General features: G+C 44.0%; 2 protein-coding genes across 5 annotated transcripts in view; one reads left to right on the forward strand and one right to left on the reverse strand.

Moving 5' to 3' along the window:
• nbeaa (neurobeachin a) overlaps positions 1-4,677 on the forward strand; it is a 231,892-nt gene extending 227,215 nt beyond the window's left edge. For all 4 annotated transcript variants that reach the window (XM_041851474.2, XM_041851470.1, XM_041851471.2 and 1 more), the window contains 5 exons: positions 1,196-1,366; positions 1,733-1,834; positions 1,939-2,135; positions 3,218-3,369; positions 4,516-4,677. In XM_041851474.2, the coding sequence (XP_041707408.2) occupies positions 1,196-1,366; positions 1,733-1,834; positions 1,939-2,135; positions 3,218-3,369; positions 4,516-4,606 (713 nt within the window). In that variant the 3' untranslated portion in view covers positions 4,607-4,677. The remainder of the gene's footprint in view (positions 1-1,195; positions 1,367-1,732; positions 1,835-1,938; positions 2,136-3,217; positions 3,370-4,515) is intronic.
• Positions 4,678-13,713: 9,036 nt separating this feature from the next.
• LOC121541290 (mucin-3A) lies at positions 13,714-24,909 on the reverse strand. Its single transcript, XM_041850274.2, has 11 exons — positions 24,772-24,909; positions 23,745-23,938; positions 19,276-19,413; positions 18,764-18,905; positions 17,860-18,034; positions 16,172-16,313; positions 15,183-15,329; positions 14,781-14,833; positions 14,281-14,601; positions 14,113-14,195; positions 13,714-14,009 (listed from the first exon to the last, which is right to left on the reverse strand). Exons 1-11 carry the CDS (start codon positions 24,889-24,891, stop codon positions 13,929-13,931), a joined length of 1,596 nt encoding a protein of 531 aa, XP_041706208.2. The 5' UTR covers positions 24,892-24,909; the 3' UTR covers positions 13,714-13,928.
• Between the last annotated feature and the right edge of the window lie 960 nt (positions 24,910-25,869).

Consider the following 25,869-nt stretch of genomic DNA (forward strand, 5'->3'; position numbering starts at 1 on the left):
ATCTGGGGAAGGGTACCAAAAAATTCCTGCGGCATTGAAGGTCCCCAAGAATACAGTGGCCTCCATCATTCTTAAGTGGAAGAAGTTTGGAACCACCAAGACTCTTCCTAGAGCTGGCCGCCCGGCCAAACTGATCAATCGGGGGAGAAAGGCCTTGGTCAGAGAGGTGACCAAGAACCCGATGGTCACTCTGACAGAGCTCCAGAGTTCCTCTGTGGAGATGGGAGAACCTTCCAGAAGGACAACCATCTCTGCAGCACTCCACCAATCAGGCCTTTATGGTAGAGTGGACAGACAGAAGCCACTCCTCAGTAAAAGGCACATGACTGCCTGCTTGGAGTTTGCCAAAACAAGATTCTCTGGTCTGATGAAACCAAGATGTAACTCTTTGGCCTGAATGCCAAGTGTCACGTCTGGAGGAAACCTGGCACCATCCCTACGGTGAAGCATGGTGGTGGCAGCATCATGCTGTGGGGATGTTTTTAAGCGGCAAGGTCTGGGAGAATAGTCAGGATCGAGGGAAAGATGAACGGAGCAAAGTACAGAGAGATTATTGATGAAAACCTGCTCCAGAGCGCTCAGGACCTCAGATTTGGGCGAAGGTTTCACCTTCCAACAGCACAACGACCCTAAGCACACAGCCAAGACAACGCAGGAGTGGCTTCAGGACAAGTATCTGAATATCCTTGAGTGGCCCAGCCAGAGCCCAGACTTGAACCCGATCGAACATCTCTGGAGAGACCTGAAAATATCTGTGCAGCGACGCTCCCCATCCAACCTGACAGAGTTTGAGAGGATCTGCGGAGAAGAATGGGAAGAACTCCCCAAATACAGGTGTGTCAAGTTTGTAGCGTCATACCCAAGAAGACTTGAGGCTGTAATCGCTGCCAAAGGTGCTTCAACAAAGTACTGAGTAAAGGGTCTGAATACTTATGTAAAGATGATATTTCAGTTTTTTAATTTTGAATACATTTGCAAACATTTCTAAAAACCTGTTTTTCCTTTGTCATTATGGGGTATTGTGTGTAGATTGATGAGGGGAAATAAATGTTTTAATCCATTTTAGAATAAGGCTGTAACGTAACAAAATGTTGAAAAAGTCAAGGGGTCTGAATACTTTCCTAATGCACTGTATCTCTCCCCTCTCTCATCTCTCCCCCCTCCCTCCTCTCCCTCCTCTCCCTCTCCTCTGTAGGTAAACTGACCCAGATAGTGTTTGGCCACTGGGACGTGGTGACGTGTCTGGCCCGGTCAGAGAGCTACATCGGGGGGGACTGTTACATCGTGTCAGGGTCCAGAGACGCTACCCTGCTGCTGTGGTACTGGAGTGGACGACACCACATCATAGGAGACAACCCCAACAACAGTAAGTGAGGGAGGGAGGGAGGGAGGGGTGGGAGGGGGAGCGAGGAGGGAGGGAGGGGGAGGGGTGGGATGGAGGGAGGGAGGGAGGGAGGGAGGGAGGGGTGGGAGGGGAGGGAGGGATGGGAGGGAGGGAGGGAGGGAGGGAGGGAGGGAGGGAGGGGGGAGGGAGGGAGGGTGGGAGGGAGGGAGGGTGGGAGGGGTGGGAGGGAGGGAGGAGTGGGAGGAGTGTGTGAATGTGTTTGTTTGTTTATGTGGTGCAGACTATTGGTCTAAGACTGGAAAGGAACAGAAGTGTACCAGTGTAAGGTTGTTCTGAACTCCATACAGATACTGTTCCTGCTCTTCAACTGATCTGTGTGTTTCCTAGGTGACTACCCTGCTCCTAGAGCTGTGCTAACGGGTCACGACCATGAGGTGGTGTGTGTGTCCGTCTGCGCTGAGCTGGGATTGGTCATCAGTGGGGCCAAAGGTCAGTGTGTGTGTGTGTGTGTGTGTGTGTGTGTGTGTGTGTGTGTGTGTGTGTGTGTATGTGTATATATGTGTTTCTAAATCTCTATTTTTTTCTCTCTCCAGAGGGTCCATGCCTGGTCCATACTATAACAGGGGACCTGCTGCGGGCCCTGGAGGGCCCAGAGTTGTGCCTGAGGCCCCGCCTCATCTCTGTGTCCAGTGAGGGCCACTGTATCATCTGTTATGAGAGAGGACGCTTCTGTAACTTCAGCATCAACGGGAAACTACTGGCTCAAATGGAGGTCAACGACTCTACACGGGTAAGACCACAGATACAGTATATATATTATATCACTATAATATATTATATACACACACATACGACACACACACACACACACACACACACACACACACACAAACACACACACACAAACACACACACACACACACACACACACACACACACACACACACACACACACACACACACAAACACACACTAAGTCAAGTTTGCTGCTGGTTTATACCTCTCTTTCTCGCTTTCCCTCCTCCCTCCACCCCTCCCTCCCTCCCTCCTCCCTCCACCCCACTCCCTCCCTCCTCCCTCCACCCCCTCCCTCCCTCCTCCTCCACCCTCCCTCCCTCCCCTCCCTCCCTCCCTCCCTCCCTCCTCCACCCTCCCCCTCCCTCCCTCCCTCCTCCACCCCCCTCCCTCCCTCCTCCCTCCCTCCTCCCCCTCCCTCCCTCCCTCCTCCACCCTCCCCTCCCTCCCTCCTCCACCCCGCTCCCTCCCTCCTCCCTCCACCCTCCCCTCCCTCCTCCACCCTCCCTCCCTCCCTCCCCCTCCCTCCCTCCCTCCTCCACCCTCCCCTCCCTCCCTCCTCCACCCCGCTCCCTCCCTCCTCCCTCCACCCTCCCCCTCCCTCCTCCACCCTCCCTCCCTCCCTCCCTCCTCCACCCTCCCCCCTCCCTCCCTCCTCCACCCTCCCTCCCTCCCTCCTCCACCCCCCCTCCCTCCCTCCTCCTCCTTCAACCTCCCTCCCTCCCTCCTCCACCACCTCACTCCCTCCTCCACCCTCCCTCCTCCACCCCTCCCCTCCCTCCCTCCCTCCTCCCTCCATCCCGCTCTCCTCCCTCCCCCTCCCTCCCTCCCTCCTCCACTCCCCTCCCTCCCTCCTCCATCCCGCTCCCTCCCTCCTCCCTCCACCCTCCCCCTCCCTCCTCCACCCTCCCTCCCTCCCCCCTCCCTCCTCCACCCCTCCCTCCCTCCTCCCTCAACCTCCCTCCCTCCTCCCTCCCCCCTCCCTCCCTCCTCCACCCCCCCCACCCTCCCTCCTCCACCCCCTCCCTCCCTCCCTCCTCCACCCCCCTCCCTCCTCCACCACCCCCCTCCCTCCAGGCGATCCTGCTGAGTAGTGATGGTCAGAACCTGGTGACAGGAGGAGACAACGGGGTGGTGGAGGTGTGGCAGGCCTGTGACTTCAAACAGCTCTACATCTACCCTGGCTGTGACGCTGGCATCCGCGCCATGGACCTCTCTCACGACCAGAGGTGGGTAGGACGGGAGGGAGGGTGTGGGGAGAGGAGGAGGTGGGGAGGACGGGAGGGAGGGTGTGGGGAGAGGAGGAGGTGGGGAGGACGGGAGGTAGGGTGTGTGGGGGGAGGAGGTGGGGAGGTGGGAGGGTGTGTGGGGAGAGGAGGGGCAGAGGGGAGGGCTGCGTTCTGAGCTGAGCAGCCCTGTTTATCAGTCCTTTGGTGTTTTGGTCTCATCCAGTCTGTAGAGATCACTGGTCTGATGCAGTCTGTAGAGGTCCTGCTGGTCTGTAGAGGTCACTGGTCTGATGCAGTCTGTAGAGGTCACTGGTCTGATCCAGTCTGTAGAGGTCACTGGTCTGATCCAGTCTGTAGAGGTCACTGGTCTGATGTGGTCTGTTCTGGTCTCTTTATGTAGCTCAGTTGGTAGGGCATGGTGCTTGCAACGCCATGATAGTGGGTTTAATTCCCTGGACCACCCATATGTTAAATGTATGCACGTATGACTGAAAGTGGCTTTGGATAAAATAGTATTTTAAATGGCATATATACACTGAGTGTACAAAACATTAGGAACACCTTTCTAATATTGAGTTGCACCCCATTTTGCCCTCAGAACAGCCACAATTCGTCGAAAGCGTTCCACAGGGATGCTTGCCCAAGTTGACCTCAATGCTTCCCACAGTTGTGTCAAGTTGGCTGGATGTCCTTTGGGTGGTGGACCAGTCTTGATACACACGGGAAACTGTTGACCCAGCAGCGTTGCAGTTCTTGACACACTCAAACCGGTGCGCCTGGCACCTACTACCATACCCCGCTCAAAAGGCACTTAAATATTTTGTCTTGCCCATTCACCCTCTGAATGGCACACATACACAATCCATGTCTCAATTGTCTCAAGGCTTAAAAGTCCTTCTTTAACCTGTCTTCTCCCCTTCATCTACACTGATTGAAGTGGATTTAACAAGTGACATCAATAAGGGATCATAGCTTTCATCTGGATTCACCTGGTCAGTCTATGTCATGGAAAGAGCTCAGTGTATATTATGGTCTTTGCTGGTCTGAGGTGCTCTCTCTCTTTCTCCATCTCTCTCTCTCTCTTTCTCCATCTCTCTCTCTCTCTCTCCCTCTCTCTTTCTCCATTTCTGTCTCCTCTGTCTGCAGGACTCTGATCACTGGCATGGCATCTGGCAGCATCGTCGCTTTCAACATCGACTTCAACCGCTGGCACTACGAACACCAGAACAGGTACTGAGGAGGAGGAAGAGGAGGAGGAAGATGAGGAAGAGGAAGAGAGGAGGAGGAAGAAGATGAGGAAGATGAGGATGAGGAGGATGAGGAAGAGGAGGAAAGGATGAAACAATAAGGAGAAAAAGAGAGAGGGAGGGAGAGGGACTAAAAGAGAAGTTGGAAGAGAGGAGGAAGATGAGGAAGAGGAAGAGAGGAGGAGAGTTAAAAGGTCACGCTGTACAACCAGGAAGAAAGGAATGAAGACAGGGAGAATAAAAGGAGAGGTGGGAAAGCCCTTAGAACTCTTCTTCCTGTGATGATGTCACTTGAAAAGGAAGAGAATCCAGCTACTGTAAGACATCTTCCCTTTGTGCGTACGTGCACGCTCACGTGCGCTGCCATTTCAACCCTTGTCCTACAGCCACACGACACCCTGAAGGAATCCTGATAATAATAAACTAAGATCAAATAAGAAGAAGAACAAATCTGCGTCTTGATGTTGACTGGGTCTGAACAGGCCCGTATAGGACTTTTAATGTGTGACAACAGTCACTGTCACTGGACAAAAGGCTTATCGCTTCACAGGACTAAATAACACTAGTACCGTTTGTTTTGTTGCTTTAGTTATTTTGTCAGGTTTATTTAGTTAGGCTTATTTAGTTAGGTTTATTTTGTTTTAAAGGGGTTTTAAAGGATAAGAGATGGGGTCCAGACTACCACAGAAAGATTAAACTGGTATAAACTGGATTGAATTGGTCTAGACTGGATTGAACTGGTTTAAAACTGGATTAAACTGGTCTGAAGCAGTACTTCCCATTGAAGAGAACATGCGCTGTTGGCTTAAACCCAAATCGGGTTTATTTTGTAAGATTATTATTCTTATTTTTTCCATTTAATTTCTGTAGGTTTATTTTATTTGTTTGATTTGATGTATATTTGTAGAATCTGTTTTCAACTCCCAGAAGGGTGAATATGATTTCTGTAAATACTGTTCCGTTTCCTACTCTCTGTCTCTGATTGACAAGCATGGAGAGATCACAGTCCGCTCTCCTTCAGTCACCACTCAGACCGCGCCTATCACCTTTAATTTATGAATGACTTGCTGTATGTACAATAATGTGTAATGATAACGATGATGATGATGGTGATGATGATGGTAGAGGTGATGATGAGGATGAAGATGTGTTTTGCCAACGCCATCAGATGACGACATCTACCAGATATCCACAAGATAAGCCTGATTTCCTTTGTATATTTGGTGATTGTTTTGTCAACTATGTACATATAGTCTTGGTTTCAGACTACGACGGACGGACAGATGGACGGACAGGGAATTTAATCAACTGATAACGTAAAAAGGAAACCTTCACTCACTCACATTTGACAATTCTTTAAAGAAAAAAATTGAAAAAAAATGGAATCAGTGTCAATCGTTTTGTTTTTGTATTCGCACCAATCACATATCATTATTTATTAGCGTGATGATTATTTCCTGTCACATGACTGTTTTTGTTTTTTCTGGCCATTTTTTAATCCTGTGGGATTATTTGTGCATTGATGTTTGTATTTAAAGACGATGAAATCACATGTGATTAATTAATTAAGTTGTACAACCTCACAGCTGTAAGCAATATCTTGACTGTAGCCCAGAGAGACAGACAGAGAGAAAGACAGAGAGAGAGACAGAGAGAGAGACAGAGAGAGAGACAGAGAGAGAGACAGAGAGAGAGACAGAGAGAGAGACAGAGAGAGAGACAGAGAGAGAGAGAGACAGAGAGAGAGAGACAGAGAGAGAGAGACAGAGAGAGAGACAGAGAGAGAGAGAGAGACAGTACGTTAGTGTGTGTGTTAAGCAGTCTCGATCACACACACACACACTCATACTCCAACAACAGGTCCAACTTATGTATCCCCCCCCCCCAGAAAAGGTCAAATATTTTTAGATCTATGAAATCCTAAGCAAAACTATTGTATTCATGTTTTATTGCAAAGATGTAAAATATGACCGTGTGAGTTGAAAGTTGGAAAATAAAATCAAGAAAATAAAAAATAAAATATGCAAAGAATTTGATGATCTGCCTTTTCATTTGTTAAACAAAAGATCAAACGTATGTCGCTATTTGTCACCGTGCTTATGCTGCATTGTTGGGAAGGGCCCGTAAGTAAGCATTTCACTGTTAGTCTACACCTGTTTACCAAGCATGTGACAAATAACATTTGATTTGATTCACTATGTAAAGAAACAAAGAAAACATCCCAGTTTGTTGCTATTGTATGGGATAGAGACAGAGGGCAAATCTAGAGACAGTTGTTGAAATAGAAGTGGGGCGAATTGTAACCTTGTGGTCCAGAGGCATTCTATTCTATAACATTCTACTGTATCTTAGTCCACGCCGCTCTGTCATTACTTGTCCATATATATGTATTCTTAAATCCCATTCCTTACTAGTTTTGTGTGTATTGGGTATATGTTGTGAAATTGTTAGATATCACTGCACTGTCGGAGCTAGAAGCACAAGCATTTCGCTACACCCGCTAAAACATCTGCTAAACACGTGTATGTGACAAATACGATTTGATTTGATTTGATTTAGACCGCTGAACAACCCTATTTTGTAGTAGTATACTGTAGAAAACGATACTACACTCTGTAGTATCCCTCGATCATGTAGGGTGGAATTCTGACCAGAGTTAAGCGCGCGTAAATGGAACGTAATTCCCGTTGATGCACTTTTCTCTCTACCCATATTCCGACCTTGAATTTTAAGCATGAGAATAGTGTGCACTCTCTATTCGTTTTGGCGTTCAAATAAACGAAGGTGTGGCTGCGCTGTGTCTAAAGATAAGCGGTAGTCTGACCTTGACTTAATTCCCTCATAATTCCACCACCTTTATGCACGAGGAAACCATGAATAAGGTCTAGTGAACCTGCCGGTTCCAAGTGGAAAAAGCATTTACTTAATTTTTTTCAGAAGGAAATAACACCTGTAATTTACAACTTGATAAGAGCTATTGATAAGAGCTATTGATAAGAGGTAAATGAGTAGTTTACAGTCAAAAGTTTGGACACACCTACTCATTCCAGGGTTTTTCTTCCTTTTTACTATTGTCTACATTGTAGAATAATAGTGAAGACATCAAAACTATGAAATTACACATATGGAATCATGTAGTAACCAAAAAACTGTTAAACAAATCTAAATATATTTTATATTTGAGATTCTTCAAATAGCCACCCTTTGCCTTGATGACAGCTTTGCACACACTTGGCATTCTCTCAACCAGCTTCACCTGGAATGCTTTTCCAACAGTCTTGAAGGAGTTCCCACGTATGCTGAGCACTTGTTGGCTGCTTTTCCTTCACTCTGCCATCCGACTCATCCCAAACCATCTCAATTGGGTTGAGGTCGGGTGATTGTGGATGCCAGGTCATCTGATGCAGCACTCCATCACTCTCCTTCTTGGTAAAACAGCCCTTACACAGCCTGGAGGTGTGTTGGGTCACTGTCCTGTTGAAAAACAAATGATAGTCCCACTAAGCCCAAACCAGATGTCCATTGCTCATGTTTCTTGGCCCAAGCAGGTCTCTTCTTCTTATTGGTGTCCTTTAGTAGTCTCTTTGCAGAAATTCGACCATGAAGGCCTGATTCACACAGTCTCCTCTGAACAGTTGATGTTGAGATGTGTCTGTGACTTGAACTCTGTGAAGCATTTATTTGTGCTGCAATTTCTGAGGCTGGTAACTCTAATGAACTCTGCAGCACAGGTAACTCTGGGTCTTCCATTCCGGTCCTCATGAGAGCCAGTTTCATCATAGCGCTTGATGGTTTTTGCGACTGCACTTGAAGAAGTTCTTGAAATGTTCCATATTGACTGACCTTCATGTCTTAAAGTAATGATGGACTGTCATTTCTCTTTGCTTATTTTAGCTGTTCTTGCCATAATATGGACTTGGTCTTTTACCAAATAGGTAAAATAGGTTACACTTTCTGTATTTTGATTGCTGACATGAAAAACATTTTGGGACTGTATCAACAGTGGGACTAATGAAATGAAAACCAAAATAGTTTTTGAGTGGAATTTTCCTTTAAATATCTAGTTGTAGTAAAGTTCAGCTTCAGTCCACCGGAGAGCACTGTGTCACTTTCAGAAGATACAGTGGGGTCGGAGGGGCGCAACTTTCACATGCCCCTTCCCCCACATTCTGAAATTGCATTTTTGTCCCCCTTAATTTTATAATTGCACTGTGATACAAAAAATGGTGACAGTGTGCTTTAGGACCATGTCTCAGAGCGGTCAGGTAGGCTGTTTGGCGGTTTCAGACAACTGGATTTAGGACCGCGCGGACACCACAGAGCGTGCGAACAGAGGCAGCTGTTGTCTGTGTGTGTTGTGCTTTTTCTCAGAGTTGTAAAAGCAAGCAGAGCAGGAACTGGCTCCTCCTTACATGACTGATTACATTTTACATTTACGTCATTTAGCAGACGCTCTTATCCAGAGCGACATACAAATTGGTGCATTCACCTTATGATAGCCAGTGGGACAACCACTTAACCATTTTTTTGTAGCCTTTGTTTTGTCCCCTTTCAACAGAAGAAAATTAACTTTGCTAGTTTTCAACAGTTGTTGTAGCTACCATTAGAGCTATCCAAAAGTTGACTAACATTAGATAGCTAGCTCACTAACTGTAGCTATTCTTTTTGCCTCGATGCCACTAGACTTGAATCAAATGATGAAACCATTGGCCAAACGATTGAAGTCCGATATTTTGAAGTTTTATGACAGCGCAATGTGAGTTTTTATTAGAGTCAGTATAGCAATGTAACGTTATTGATCTGTCAGTTTCCCTAGGTAATTCCCTACTTTTCACATGGTATAAACAGCTCTACAGGCTTCACTGTCATGGTGCACAGTCAGTACACAACACTATGCTCATCATGTCTTAGCAGGATCAGATGGTGACAGGTGTCCCAGCAGGGTCACACAGCCAGGGATGACCAGTCTACGGAGCTCAGGTGAATTTTGCAGTATATTATAACAATCAGTGAATGGATACAAAGTTCCGTCTTGAGTTGATGGGTAGTCTACAGTCTGAGATCTGGGAATAATGGTCACTTCAGTTATTGAACCATTGATTCTATTCTTGGATAATATCCTAATCTGAGCAGGATCAGATGGTGACAGGGGTCTCAGCAGGGGAAGACCAGTTTGTGGCTGCTGAGGTGAACTTTACCTGATTAGGCATGTAGAAGTAGGACTAGCCTACCTGGCCTGTGCGCAAATGTAGGTATATAAATGTGTCCATTTGGGGATGTCTGATAGTATTTCTGATTGTCTTAACTCACCACCACTAATGAGCTGTGGAGCTTCTCAAAGTAATTTTTCTTCACCTCAAACAGCAAGTAAACAAAGTCTGTTTTTAGAATCAATTGAGAATGACGATAGTTCCTCAAAGTATTTGAACAATATTTCCAGCTCTCTCCCTTTCGATAACCACTTGGCATGAAAGGGAAAAATGTAATGCTCTGATCCAGTGGAAACGTCATAAAATACCTGATTACTTCTTATCCCTTGCACAAATTGCCTACAGCTGTGTCTGTCTCGAGCTCACTGGCGCGGGAAACTCTGAGGGCCCAGAATATTTTATACAATGTTTAAAGTTTGCTAGCATGAGTTTCTATGTGACCCAGTTGATAGTTGATACAATGTTTCAAGTTCGTTGCAGACAGGCCATGCATAGCAATGTGATTTATAGGATATTTATTTTCATCAGGATATTTTCAGGCTGCAATGTTTTTATGTGTTGGCTTTATGTACAGTGCCTTGCCAAAGTATTCATCCCCCTTGGCGTTTTTCCTATTTTTTGCATTACAACCTGTAATTTAAATGGATTTTTATTTGGATTTCATATAATGGACATTTAATAAAATAGTCCAAATTGGTGAAGTGAAATTTAAAAAATAACTTGTTTCAAAAAATTCTAAAAAATGAATAACGGAAAAGTGGTGCGTGCATATGTATTCACCCCCTTTGCTATGAAGCCCCTAAATAAGATCTGGTGCAACCAATTACCTTCAGAAGTCACATAATTAGTTAAATAAAGTTCACCTGTGTGCAATCTAAGTGTCACATGATCTGTCACATGATCTCAGTATATATACACCTGTTCTGAAAGGCCCCAGAGTCTGCAACACCACTAAGCAAGGAGCACCACCAAGCAAGTGGCACCATGAAGACCAAGGAGCTCTCCAAACAGGTCAGGGGCAAAGTTGTGGACAAGTACAGATCAGGGTTGGGTTATAAAAAAATATCTGAAACTTTGAACATCCCACAGAGCACCATTAAATCCATTATAAAAAATGGAAAGAATATGGCACCACAACAAACCTGCCAAGAGATGGCCGCCCACCAAAACTCACAGACCAGGCAAGGTGGGCATTAATCAGAGAGGCAACAAAGAGACCGAAGATAACCCTAAAGGTGCTTCAAAGCTCCACAGCGGAGATTGGAGTATCTGTTCATAGGACCACTTTAAGCCGTACACTCCACAGAGCTGGGCTTTACGGAAGAGTGGCCAGAAAAAAGCCATTGCTTAAAGAAAGAAATAAGCAACACGTTTGGTGTTCGCCAAAAGGCATGTGGGAGACTCCCCAAACATATTTAGCTTTTTGGCCATCAAGGAAAACGCTATGTCTGGCGCAAACCCAACACCTCTCATCACCCCGAGAACACCATCCCCACAGTGAAGCATGGTGGTGGCAGCATCATGCTGTGGGGATGTTTTTCATCAGCAGGGACTGGGAAACTGGTCAGAATTGAAGGAATGATGGATGGCGCTAAATACAGGGAAATTCTTGAGGGAAACCTGTTTCAGTCTTCCAGAGATTTGAGACTGGGACGGAGGTTCACCTTCCAGCAGGACAATGACCCTAAGCATACTGCTAAAGCAACACTCGAGTGGTTTAAGGGGAAACATTTAAATGTCTTGTAATTGCCTAGTCAAAGCCCAGACCTCAATCCAATTGAGAATTTGTGGTATGACTTAAAGATTGCTGTATACCAGCGGAACCCATCCAACTTGAAGGAGCTGGAGCAGTTTTGCCTTGAAGAATGGGCAAAAATCCCAGTGGCTAGATGTGCCAAGCTTATAGAGACATACCACAGGTTGTAATTGCTCCAAAAGGTGGCTCTACAAAGTATTGACTAGTTATGCACGCTCAAGTTTTCATTTTTTGGGTCTTATTTCACCCCCAAAAATATTTTGCATCTTCAAAGTGGTAGGCATGTTGTGTAAATCAAATGATACAAACCCCCTGAAAATCAATTTTAATTCCAGGTTGTAAGGCAACAAAATAGGAAAAATGCAAAGGGGGTGAATACTTTCGCAAGCCACAGTAGGCAATTTTTACATATTTACACAGTTGGCAATAAAATGTACTTTTATATTTTTATATTTTTAATTTAGATTTAGATAGAATGTAGATTAACCACAGACAATGATTTTCCACTCCACTAAAATGTGCATATGAAAATCATAACTGGCACACAGATTGGTAGAAATGGTAAGATAAATTGGCACTCCAAATTTAAAAGGTTGCCGATCGCTGGTGTAGGCTTCAGGAGCTTAACTGCAGAATCTGGGAAGGCCAGCAGCAGTAGGAGAAAGAACAGGTTTCTTTCTTCTGGTTAGCCTATCTTGATCTCTGGCTCCCTCTTGAGTCATTTGTGTCTTAATTATTTTAATCAAACAGCATGCTTAAAGCATCAGAAAAGTTCAGTACATATATACTGAACAAAAATATAAACGCAACATGCATCAATTTCAAAGATTTTGCTGAGTTACAGTTCATATAAGGAAATCAGTTCATTTAAATAAATTCCTTAGGCCCTAATCTATGGATTTCACATGACTGGGCAGGGGTGCAGCCTTGGGTGGGCCTGAGAGGATATAGGCCCACCCACTTGGAAACCAGGCCCACCCAATGGGGAGCCAGGGCCAGCCAATCAGAATGAGTTTTTCCCCACAAAAAGGCTTTATTACAGACAGAAATAATCCTCAGCACCCGCCCCCCCTCCCCTCAGACAATCCCGCTGGTGAGGAAGCCGGATGTGGAGGTCCTGGGCTGGCATGGTTACACGTGGTCTGCGGTTGTGAGGCCGGTTGGACTTCTCTCTCAAATTCTCTAAAACGACGTTGGAGGCGGCTTATGGTAGAGAAATGAACATTCAATTCTCTGGCAACAGCTCTGGTGGACATTCCTGCAGTCAGCATGCAGGCTTCTTGATATGCAACACCTGTCAGGTGGATGGATAATCTTGGCAAAGGAGAAATTCTCACTAAAAGGGATGTAAACAAATTTGTGCCAACATTTTTCGAGAAATAAGCAGTTTGTGCGTATGGAAACATGGGCCCAACATTTTACATGTTGCGTTTTTATTTTTGTTCAGTATAACATATACATAACAAAATATATACTGAGAAAAACAATGCTTATTGAGACCCTCATCCTCACACGTTTCAACTAAATTCATTCAACAGATATCAAGAGCGACTTACAGCCAGAGCATTCAACTAAGGTAGGTAAATAAAATTATCTTGACGACCCAGAACTAAAATCTCACACCATACCATGTATGTAACATCAGTGGAGGCTGCTGAGAGGAGGACGGCTCATAATAATGGCCGGAATGGAGTAAATGGAATGGCATCAAACATATGTGTGTGTGATACTATTCCATTTGATACTATTCCATTTGATACTATTCCATTCACTCCATTCCGGCAATTATATTCCATTTCAGCCATTATTATGTGCCGTCCTCCCCTCAGCAGCCTCCACTGTGGTACCTTTACATTTTTACATTTTAGTCATTTAGCAGACGCTCTTATCCAGAGCGACTTACAGGAGCAATTAGGGTTAAGTGCCTTGCTCAAGGGCACATTAACGTCATTTAGCAGACGCTCTTAGCCAGAGCGACTCACAAATTGGTGCGTTCACCCTATAGCCAGTGGGATAACCACTTTACAATTTGGGGGGGATAGAAGGATTACTTTATCCTATCCCAGGTATTCCTTAAAGAGGTGGGGTTTCAAATGTCTCCGGAAGGTGGTGAGTGACTCCGCTGTCCTGGCGTCGTGAGGGAGCTTGTTCCACCATTGGGGTGCCAGCGTCTGTTCCACCATTGGGGTACCTGCGTCTGTCCACCAGAGATTTGTAAAAGACAACCATATACAGTCATTGCAAGTAAACCCTTCTTTTTCAAAAATAACCACTGTCTGCAGAATCGGTGCCGGGAAGAAAAGACAATTGAGTGCAAGAAACTTGAGATGAATTCCTGTTCCTCCCTCAGGGGCTGATCTCTTGAGTGGCTCTCAGGCGTAGTGTGACATTCCCTGACAGCCCTCGTCTGATCAGCTCCTCGCGGAGCTGCACACAGACACAGTGGTAGACGTGATTATCAGGTAGAGCTGAGGAGAACCCTGATGTTAGCTTTGTATGAACATGTCTGATCTGACAGAGTGACACTGACCTGCTGTAAGACAATTTCTCTGATGTAATCATCTGTCAATGGTGTCAGAGAGGAGAGTTTCATCCTCAGTCCAACAATGTATCCTGTAGATACACAATGGGTTACAATTGTTATAACACACAAAAAAATTTTTTTAAAAGTTTGAACAAATGTTAATACCATACTTACTAGGCCCACTACTCATTGTTGTATTGCCCGCACCGTTGGTTGTGAGATCAGTGGTTGGGTTTGTACTGACATTTGTGAAGTCAGTAGGTGTGGGCGCTGTGGTAGTTGTAAGCTGAGTTGTGGATTCAGTTGTTAGTTCAGTTGTTGGGCGTGCACTGAATGTTTTGAGGTCAGTTGTGAGTTCTGTGGTTGGGTTTGTACTGAAAGTTGTGAGTTCCGTAGTTGGTTGGGTGGTAGTTGGAAATGTAGTTGCAACCGGTGTGGTTGTGAGTTGTGTTGTCAGAGGAGGGGGGGTTGTAGGCTCAGCTGTGGTTGTGATGGCTGTAGCACAAAGACAGACAGACAAACATAAATTGATGGATTGGTTGGTTGGTTGATTGGGAGTTATGCCTTTCTCTCTAACATGCTTATTAACTAGCATCTCTCTGTAGCAGTGAAACTACCAGAACACCAGAAATGGGATCAATAATTTCAGGAGAACATGCTGTAGTTATACCCACCCCTTGAGTTAACGCTGATGATCACACAGCGCAGCTCAGAGTGATAACTGGAACTGAGATCAACAGAAGTGAGAACAACCGTTACACTGTTCAGATCTTTGTTTACACAGCATTTTATTAAAGCATTACAAAATAAAACAAACCACACACCGTTAAAACCAATGTAGTGGTTAAAGACAACTTGTTTTTTGTCTGCTGTTGATACTTTCCAATCATATTACCCAATCAACTAAAGGCATTCATATTCAATAGTCTTAATAGTAGGCTACAGAAATGCCTGGTTAAACAAGTTTCAAGTTCAAGTTTTTCGTTTTTTATTTGACCTTTATTTAAATCAGGTAAGTCATTGAGAACACATTCTGTTGTGCCATAAGTGTCAAGTTAAACTAGCTGCAGACTGACCTGCCGAGCACTCCCTGAGTGATGAAGCACACAGGATAGTACCCTCCCTCCTCATCATCAGTAGGCGTCCATCTTAGAAGGTACTCTCCTGGGCTAGTGGTGTTCTCTGTGATGTAGCCAGGTCCACTCATCAACAGCTCTGAAACCCTTAAGCACAGGGAGAGGAAAAGACAACGGGGCCACATTTTCATAGTGCAAAAGCAATGTGCGAAAATTACCATAAACCTTATTATAATCTGGCAGTGTGATTTAATTAGGCACTGTTCTTCAACAATGTGCGTTATAAGGAGCGGATTATTTAACTAAAGTTTAGTCAATTGAGCAATACACGAATAGTCTCTTCTTTATAACTGACAGTGTTGAAGAAAAGCTTTGAATTAAATCACACTGACAGATTATAATAAGGTTTATGGTAATGTTTTACACTCCCTTTGCACTATGAAAATGTCATGAATAAACCTGATTGAATACCCATATGAATGTCATGAATAAAGCTGATTGATTACCCATATTAATGTATTTAGGCATTTACTGTACATGCCAGAGCAGGAAACAGGAAACAGATCAGTTTTGCAAATTTTGTCTATCTTGAGTACTCTGTAGTGTACTCTAAACTAATGTCATCATGGTCTCTAGGGTCTAGATCCACAGTCAGTGCTTCCACCCAGTGGTGAGAAATCATTTTACAAAGTGCTTCTCTGACTGTCATAATGCATTAGGCCAGCGGGTCAAACTCAGTTCCTGGAGGGCCATGTGTCAGCTGGTTTCTGTTATTTCATTTTCAATTTGTTTCCAATTAAAGACCTAGAAAACCAGATGAGGGTAGGTCCTAAGAAGCTATTATATTATAATATATCAATCAAGTACAAGGGAGGAGCAAATACCTGGAGACACACACACACCCGGGCACTCCAGGAAGTGAGTTTGACAGCCCTGATTTTGGTTAAACCTATCGGCTAAGTGAAGTGTCTCCACGTTGTTTCTCTTACACGGAGTTGGTAGCCTGTGCTCTGACAGTGATCTCCAGGGGATGGTCTGCGGAGGCGTAGAGCAGTGCACCCTGGGCTGGCGTTGGAGACAGGAACATGGGTATGTACACCCCCTCCGTACAGGATGGCACCACGGGGTCGACTAGAAGACAACCCATGGTGTTTTGAGATACAACACATGACATCTAGCCTGGGTACCAGTCTGTTTAACCAACATTCCACAATGACATGAAGTACAAGAAATGGAACGTTGGCTAAACAGATTGGTACCCAGGCTACGTGACTGGCTACATGACTGGCTACATGACTGGCTACATGACAGGCTACGTGTAAACTGAGCCTTTTTAGATCTCATATACAGTGAGGGAAAAAAGTATTTGATCCCCTGCTGATTTTGTACGTTTGCCCACTGACAAAGACATGATCAGTCTATGCTTTTAATGGTAGGTTTATTTGAACAGTGAGAGACAGAAAAACAACAAAAAAATCCAAAAAAACGCATGTCAAAAATGTTATAAATTGATTTGCATTTTAATGAGGGAAATAAGTATTTGACACCTCTGCAAAACATGACTTAGTACTTGCTGGAATACCCAACCATGACCCATTTTCAATGCCCTGGCTGAGGGAAGAAGGTTCTCACCCAAGATTTGACGGTACATGGCCCCGTCCATCGTCCCTTTGATGCGGTGAAGTTGTCCTGTCCCCTTAGCAGAAAAACACCCCCAAAGCATAATGTTTCCACCTCCATGTTTGACGGTGGGGATGGTGTTCTTGGGGTCATAGGCAGCATTCCTCCTCCTCCAAACACGGCGAGTTGAGTTGATGCCAAAGAGCTTGATTTTGGTCTCATCTGACCACAACACTTTCACCCAGTTCTCCTCTGAATCATTCAGATGTTCATTGGCAAACTTCAGACGGGCCTGTATATGTGCTTTCTTGAGCAGGGGGACCTTGCAGGTGCTGCAGGATTTCAGTCCTTCACGGCGTAGTGTGTTACCAATTGTTTTCTTGGTGACTATGATCCCAGCTGCCTTGAGATCATTGACAAGATCCTCCCGTTTAGTTCTGGGCTGATTCCTCACCGTTCTCATGATCATTGCAACTTCACGAGGTGAGATCTTGCATGGAGCCCCAGGCCGAGGGAGATTGACAGTTATTTTGTGTTTCTTCCATTTGCGAATAATCACACCAACTGTTGTCACCTTCTCACCAAGCTGCTTGGCGATGGTCTTGTAGCCCATTCCAGCCTTGTGTAGGTCTACAATCTTGTCCCTGACATCCTTGGAGAGCTCTTTGGTCTTGGCCATGGTGGAGAGTTTGGAATCTGATTGATTGATTGCTTCTGTGGACAGGTGTCTTTTATACAGGTAACAAGCTGCGATTAGGAGCACTCCCTTTAAGAGTGTGCTCCTAATCTCAGCTCGTTACCTGTATAAAAGACACCTGGGAGCCAGAAATATTTCTGATTGAGAGGGGATTACATATACTTATTTCCCTCATTAAAATGCAAATCAATTTATAACATTTTTGACATGCGTTTTTCTGGATTTTTGTTGTTGTTATTCTGTCTCTCACTGTTCAAATAAACCTACCACTAAAATTATAGACTGATCATTTCTTTGTCAGTGGGCAAACGTACAAAATCAGCAGAGGATCAAATACTTTTTTCCCCTCACTGTATATACCTGTTATTGCAAACTGAACGGGCAGTTTGCTGAGTGTATGGCCAGAGGTCCTGTTAGATTGAGAGCCATCGGTATAGGAGAGGGAGATGGACTGAGTAGGGAAATCCTCCATCATCATCTGAACTGCATATGTTCCAGTGGTGTTACTGTTGCTCCAAAATGACAAGGTGCAGTCCTAAAGGGAGAAGATAAAAACAAGATTAAAAGGGGCAATCCACAATTCCTTCATACATATATATATATTTTTTTTTAACTTTTAAAATAATTATATAAACCCATTGATTCTTGAAGTATATAACTCACAAATGCCTCAGGGGCTTAGTTCAACTGTCGTACCTCATTAGAACCCCAAATATAAGCTTGTTTTACTCTATTGTTTGTAAACAAGTTAATTGTAAACTAGCCTCAAAACATGGTTAAAACTATACATTTGATATCATGGAGTCCTTGCATCCATAGCTCTGTCTGTGACTTTTAGAGTGGTTACATTTCTCCAACCTCATCCCTCAGCTGTTTACCGAAATAGTGGTGGAGTCACGGCTTTGTTGTTGATAGAACTGCAGACTGCCCTTTTTTAAGTGGTGCCATTTCAGCTAAACTCCTTTTCTTTAAATGAGGTTTTTCTCTATGGGTGACACCTACACACTCAACAAAACGCTTGAACTTTGTACTTCTGTTCGTACAGTTCCTGTCTTATTCCATTAGCTATCTCTCTCCACTAGGTGGCAGCATTTACTCATACACTAACTTGGGACCCTCAACCTGGAAAGTTATAGCAATCACGTTATTGTCATCGACAATAACTTATCAACTCCCAATATACCAAATATAACTCTTAACTTGTTATACCCTTTCACCACTGTCATCATTGTCCATTTGTTTTTGGTTTATTTTGGATACTAACCCCTCGTAGAGTAAAGTCAACACCAGGAAGGTTACTAGATGTGTCACACTCATCTGTTGGTACTGCATATCTGCATCTGACCGTATCCCCGTCCGGGTCAAAGGACAACAGGTTGAAATCTCTATGACAATTGACTGGGACACTGTGAATGGAGAGGAGGGAGAAAGGGGGAGGAGGGAGGGAGAGAGGGGGAGGAGGGAGGGAGAGAGTGAGAGAGGGAGAGGAGGGAGGGAGAAGAGGGGGAGGGAGAGTGAGAGGAAGAGGAAGAGAGAGGGGGGAGACAGAGAGGGGGTGTGAGAGGAGAGAGCGAAAGAGAGGGAGAGAGACTTTATTATTACAGGACCCTTTATACAATACAACACAGACTCATACAATCACTTTTTTTTACACTGAAATAAATATGAATCTCTAATAGGTATATCTGGTTTTACGAATACCAGTAAATAACAGTTGGAAATATTGCTCAGATATAAATGGTTATGTAGTCCTTTATGAGTAATAGGAGTATTTACCGCATCAGAGGTATGACGGTGGTCTGTGGAGATCGGTTGGCTTTCCCCGTGTCAGACCTGACCCCAAGATCCACATGAGTCAACAGCCTCCAACCCAAAACATTATTAATGGTGGATATCCAGTTACCCCCATCCATACTGTAATGATGTAAGAGACAGAAGAAGAAGGAAAGACTGAGTTACCAAACACCTTGAACACTCCTAAACACTCTTGTTGTTACTGTATATGGTGAGTAGTTCAGCACGTACAGTACTGTGTTTATTCATCAATGTGGGTTTTTTCCTTTATATACTGTTGCCCAGAAATGGGACAGTGTGTATGTTGCCCATAGGTCCTATAACTACTTTGGTAACCAGGATACAATAACCAGAAATGGGGACAATACACTGCCCTCCGTATGTATTTGGACAGTGAAGCTTAAACATTTCATATGGCTCTATACTTCAGAATTTTGGATTTGAGATCAAATGTTTCATATGAGGTGACAGTACAGAATGTCAGCTTTTATTTGAGGGTATTTTCATACAAATGTGATTTACCGTTTAGAAATGAAAGCACTTTGTATATCTAGTCTCCCCCATTTGACGATGTCATAAGTATTTGGACAAAACTGGCTTACAGTGTATTAAAGTAGTCAAACGTTTAGTATTTGGTCCCATATTCTTAGCACGCAATGAATACATCAAACTTGTGACTCTGCGAACTTGTTGGATCCATTTGCAGTTTGTTTTGGTTGCGTTTAGGATTATGTTTTGCCCAATAGGAAGTGAATGGTGAATAATATGACTGAAGTAATTTTGTTACTGAGTAGATAAGATGTTTCTGAACACTTCTAAATTAATCCTGATAGTGCCATGATTAATAAAAATCCTGAATGAATCATGAATAATGATGACTGAGAAAGTTACAGAAGCCACACCAGTGGCCACCAACCGGTCGATCACCAAGGTATTCCTAGTCGATCGCCAAGGTATTCCTAGTCGATCGCCAAGGTATTCCTAGTCGATCGCCAAGGTATTCCTAGTCGATCGCCAAGGTATTCCTAGTCGATCGCCAAGGTATTCCTAGTCGATCGCCAAGGTATTCCTAGTCGATCGCCAAGGTATTCCTAGTCGATCGCCAAGGTATTCCTAGTCGATCACCAAACATTTCTGTAGAAAAGCCAACGATAAAAGCTTGCACTACTTTTAAATTGTTTCTGTTGCGCTTTTGGCAGTAGGTGCGGTTGATTCAGATGACCTGCACACCGGGTAGGCGAAGTATACCCATTTTGAACTCCCTTCATATTTCAGAAAAAGACAAAACCCACCTACCTACCAGGAGATCTGTGGCTAAATTGAGTGCGCCTACTGCGCTGGTCAATCTGATAGCTCAAATCACCTTACTTACCTACAGCATCCACAACAACGTTTGATACTAGCCTACGTGAGATTTCATAAACGTATAACATGACCAGAGAGAGACTGTCAAAGAATACAGCAAAGAGCTGCTGTTTTTATGAGTGAGTTCATGTTTAACTTTTTAATTCAGCACTGTCAATGCTGTTTTTATTCAACACTATTACAAAACATAAAACGCCCTACGCAATGAATGAGTAGCCGTGTGAATCAATAGACCTGTCTTTTTGTTATTATTATTATTATTATTATTATTATTATTATTAGCAGCTCGTCATGTCTCTTTTAATATTGAGGAATACAGTGCATTCGAAAAGTATTTGGACCCCTTCCCTTTTTCCACATTTTGTTACGTTACAGCCTTATTCTAAAATTGATTAAATAATTTCACCCCCTCATCAATCTACACACAATACCCCATAATGACAAAGCTAAAACAGGTTTTTACCATTTTCATTTACATAAGTATTCAGACGCTTTGCTATGAGACTCGAAATTGAGCTCAGGTCCATCCTGTTTCCATTGATCATCCTTGAGATGTTTCTACAACTTGATTGGAGTCCACTTCTGGTAAATGTAATTGATTGGACATGATATGCACACACCTGTCTATATAAGGTCCCACAGTTGACCGTGCATGTCAGAGAAAAAAACAAGCCATGAGGTCGAAGGAATTGTCCGTAGAGCTCCGAGACAGGATTGTGTCGAGGCACAGACCTGGGGAAGGGTACCAAAAAATGTCTGCAGCATTGAAGGTCCCCAGGAACACAATGGCCTCCATCACTCTTAAATGGAAGAAGTTTGGAACCACCAAGACTCTTCCTAGAGCTGGCCGCCCGGCCAAACTGAGCAATCAGGGGAGAAGGGCCTTGGTCAAGGTGGTAACCAAGTGTCACGACCTCCTCCGAAGCTACCTCCTCTCCTTGTTCGGGCAGGCTTCGGCGGTCATCGTCACCGGCCTTCTAGCCACTGCCGCTCTTAATCTCATCATTCCATTTGTTTTGTCTTGTTTATTACACACGCCTGGTTCATATCCCCTCATCAGTACCTGTATAAGTGTTCCCTCTGCCCCCTTGTATTTGTGTGTGATTGTTTATTGTGGAGGATAGTGAAAAATACCTTCAAATAAAAGGAGCATTTCTTGTACTGTCACCTCGTATGACGCATTTGATCTCAAATTCAAAATGCTGGAGTATAGGGCCACATTTAAAATTATAGTTTCACTGTTCAAATACTGTACATATGGATTGGGGTGTACGTACAGCTGAAGTCAGAAGTTTACATACACCTTAGCCAAATACATTTAAACTCAGTTTTTCACAATTCCTAACATTTAATCCTAGTAAAAATTCCCTGTCTTAGGTCAGTTATGATCACCACTTTATTTTAAGAATGTGAAATGTCAGAATAATAGTAGAGAGAATGATTTATTTCAGCTTTTATTTCTTTCATCACATTCCCAGTGGGTCAGAAGTTTACATACACTCAATTAGTATTTGCCTTTAAATTGTTTAACTTGGGTCAAATGTTTTGGGTAGCCTTCCACAAGCTTCCCACAATAAGTTGGATGAATTCTGGCCCATTCCTCCTGACAGAGCTGGTGTAACTGAGTCAGGTTTGTAGGCCTCCTTGCTTGCAGACACTTTTTCAGTTCTGCCCACAAATGTTCTATAGGATTGAGGTCAGAGCTTTGTGATGGCCACTCCAATACCTTGACTTTGTTGTCCTTAAGCCATTTTGCCACAACTTTGGAAGTATGCTTGGGGTCATTGTCCATTTGGAAGACCCATTTGCGACCAGGCTTTAACATCCTGACTGATGTCTTGAGATGTTGCTTCAATATATCCACATAATTTTCCTTCCTCATGATGCCATCTATTTTGTGAAGTGCACCAGTCCCTCCTGCAGCAAAGCAACCCCACAGCATGATGCTGCCACCCCCGTTCTTCACAGTTGGGATGTTGTTCATTGGCTTGCAAGCATCCCCCCTTTTCCTCCAAACATAACGATGGTCATTATGGGCAAACAGTTCTATTTTTGTTTCATCAGACCAGAGGATATTTCTCCAAAAAGTATGATCTTTGTCCCCATGTGCAGTTGCAAACCGTAGTCTGGCTTTTTTATGGCGGTTTTGGAGCAGTGGCTTCTTCCTTGCTGTGCGGCCTTTCAGGTTATGTCGATATAGGACTCATTTTACTGTGGATATAGATACCTTTGTACCTGTTTCCTCCAGGATCTTCACAAGGTCCTTTGCTGTTGTTCTGGGATTGATTTACACTTTTCCCACCAAAGTACGTTCATCTCTAGGAGACAGAACGCGCCTCCTTCCTGAGTGGTATGACGGCTGCGTTGTCCCATGGTGTTTATACTTGCATACTACTGTTTGTACAGATGAACGTGGTACCTTCAGGCATTTGGAAATTGCTCCCAAGGATGAACCAGACATGTGGAGGTCTACAATTATTTTTCTGAGGTCTTGGCTGATTTCTTTTGATTTTCCTGTGATGTCAAGCAAACAGGCACTGAGTTTGAAGGTAGGCCTTGAAATACATCCACAGGTACACCTCCAATTGACTCAAATGATGTCAATTAGCCTATCAGAAGCTTCTAACGCCATGACATCATTTTCTGGAATTTTCCAAGCTGTTTAAAGGCGCAGTCAACTTAGTGTATGTAAACTTCTGACCCACTGGAATTGTGATACAGTGAATTATAAGTGAAATAATCTGTCTGTAAACAATTGTTGGAAAAATTACTTGTGTCATGCACAAAGTAAATGTCCTAACCGACTTGCCAAAACTATAGTTTGTTAACAAGAAATGTGTGGAGTGGTTGAAAAACTAGTTTTAATGACTCCAACCTAAGTGTCTGTACATTTCCGACTTCAACTGTATGTTGCCCATTGGCCCTATAACTACTTTGGTTACCAGGATGCAATAACTTAGCTGTACACTGTAACTACAGATCAGGTACATAAACATGTTAGTATTGGATGGAAGATCCAACTGATGTAACTTATAAAACATTTATCTAATGAACTTATGACATCACATATAATGCAGATCACTCACCGCAGATCAAAAGTGTGTGTGTTATTGGAGACGTGTCTTGTCATGAGTCCCTCTGTCTGACACCAGGCTCCAGATATCTCCTGGTCCACTGTCTGAACCGCTAGACTAGTCCGAGTCCCACAGTCCCCACTGACACAAACCCAGGTATCAGAAAAGGTGCAGCTGTGAAATCCTGTCTTATAGCGAAGGTCCACCTGCAACGACCACCACTTTATAAAAATGTCCAAGGGCGACTGCACTTCCTGATTTGGCCTCGTTTTAGATTTGGTTCATTAAGAAATGCCACGACAGAATTCAAATGTGAGTTGGTTTTGGGGTGGCTCTTGTTTGTGTTTGCAGGTGGGAAGAGTTTGCCAAATTATTTCGCCAATTAGCTTCAGCCGACTGATGTGCAACAATAGTTGTTTTGACTTCGGATTGATGTGGTCCTCTGTAGCTCAGCTGGTAGAGCACGGCGCTTGTAACGCCAAGGTAGTGGGTTCAAACCCCGGCACCACCCATACGCAAAAATGTATGCACGCATGACTGTAAGTCGGTTTGGATAAAAGCGTCTGCTGAATGGCATATTATTATTATTATATAATGCACGTTTAATTAAGTCACGGGGGCTAGTTTGGGACCGTCAATAAATTACACAATGATGTCCAAGGGGAAAAAACTGTGTTTGTTGTTTGCAGTAACCTCTTTGTTGTTGTAATATCGCAAACGGACGTTAAGGATTCCAGATTTAAGACGCTTGTATTCCATTTTCAGTGTATTTGACACGAATAAATGGTTTATTCAGGAAATACAGCGGTATGCAGCAATGCGTAAAACACTACAGTGCGGTTTAACGGCGCACTGGAGAAAACAAAGCTTCGGGGGAAGTCGTGACATCACTAAGTTGATTGGTTCTTTTTGGGTTATATTATTCATGTTAGAATAATGTTATAAAAACTCCCCAAAATCCTTGAATGTTTCCAAAATTCTGGTTGTTTACTAGCAAAAAAAAAGCTAGTTAAAAGCAGCCTGATGTCACTGGTCTTACCGTGTAGGTTCCGTCTGGGTTGCTCCCTCTGGGGTTGAAGGTCATTGTTCCTCCGTAGAAGTGGGCGGCCCAGGAGCTGGAGACCATCAGCAGCAGCAGTGAGGACGGGGAGGGATACATGGTGCCTGTCTCTCTGTCTCTCTGTCTCTCTGTCTCTCTGTCTCTCTGTGTGTCTCTCTGTCTCTCTGTGTGTCTCTCTGTCTCTCTGTGTGTCTCTCTGTCTCTCTCTCTCTGTCTCTCTGTCTCTCTCTCTGTCTCTCTGTCTCTCTGTCTCTCTGTCTCTCTGTCTCTCTGTCTCTCTCTCTCTGTCTCTCTGTCTCTCTGTCTCTCTATCTGTCTCTCTCTCTGTCTCTCTCTCTGTCTCTCTGTCTCTCTGTCTGTGTCACTCTGAGTGCGGACTCTGCTTTAATATACACGTACAGTAGAGGCACGTGCACACAATAACACTGAAGTACACTGAACTGCCCACACACACACACACACACACACACACACACACACACACACACACACACACACACACACACACACACACACACACACACACACACACACACACACACACACACACACACACACACACAATCATTTCCTTGGTACCATGCATGAGGAAACGAACACGATTGTTTGTTTGAGGAATGAGAAAAGGCCTTGGAATGAGGATGAGATTACATAGAAGACGTCTATGATAAACACGGAACATCACCATTTGATCAAATCATGTCATAGGTCTCTCTTTATGTAGTGTTGTGGTGTCTCTCTTGTCGTGATGTGTGTTTTGTCCTATATTTGTATGTTTAAATCCCAGCCCCTGTCCCCACAGGAGGCCTTTTGCCTTTTGGTAGGCCATCATTGTAAATAAGAATTTGTTCTTAACTGACTTGCCTAGTTAAATAAAGGTGTACGAAAAAAGAAAAAAAAACTCGAATACATCTTTTGTCAATTTCAATGCTGCATAATCAAGTTATATTGTTTCTCTAAGATGAAATCAGACAGTACAGTATCAGAAAGCCATACCATTCAAACTGATCCTAGACCAGACCTTTGCCCCCTACAGAAGCAACTCCCACTGCACGTCTATGCCTTCCAAACTGATCC

Source organism: Coregonus clupeaformis, chromosome 27, assembly GCF_020615455.1.
Source record: "Coregonus clupeaformis isolate EN_2021a chromosome 27, ASM2061545v1, whole genome shotgun sequence".
In the NCBI taxonomy this organism is placed as follows: domain Eukaryota; kingdom Metazoa; phylum Chordata; class Actinopteri; order Salmoniformes; family Salmonidae; genus Coregonus; species Coregonus clupeaformis.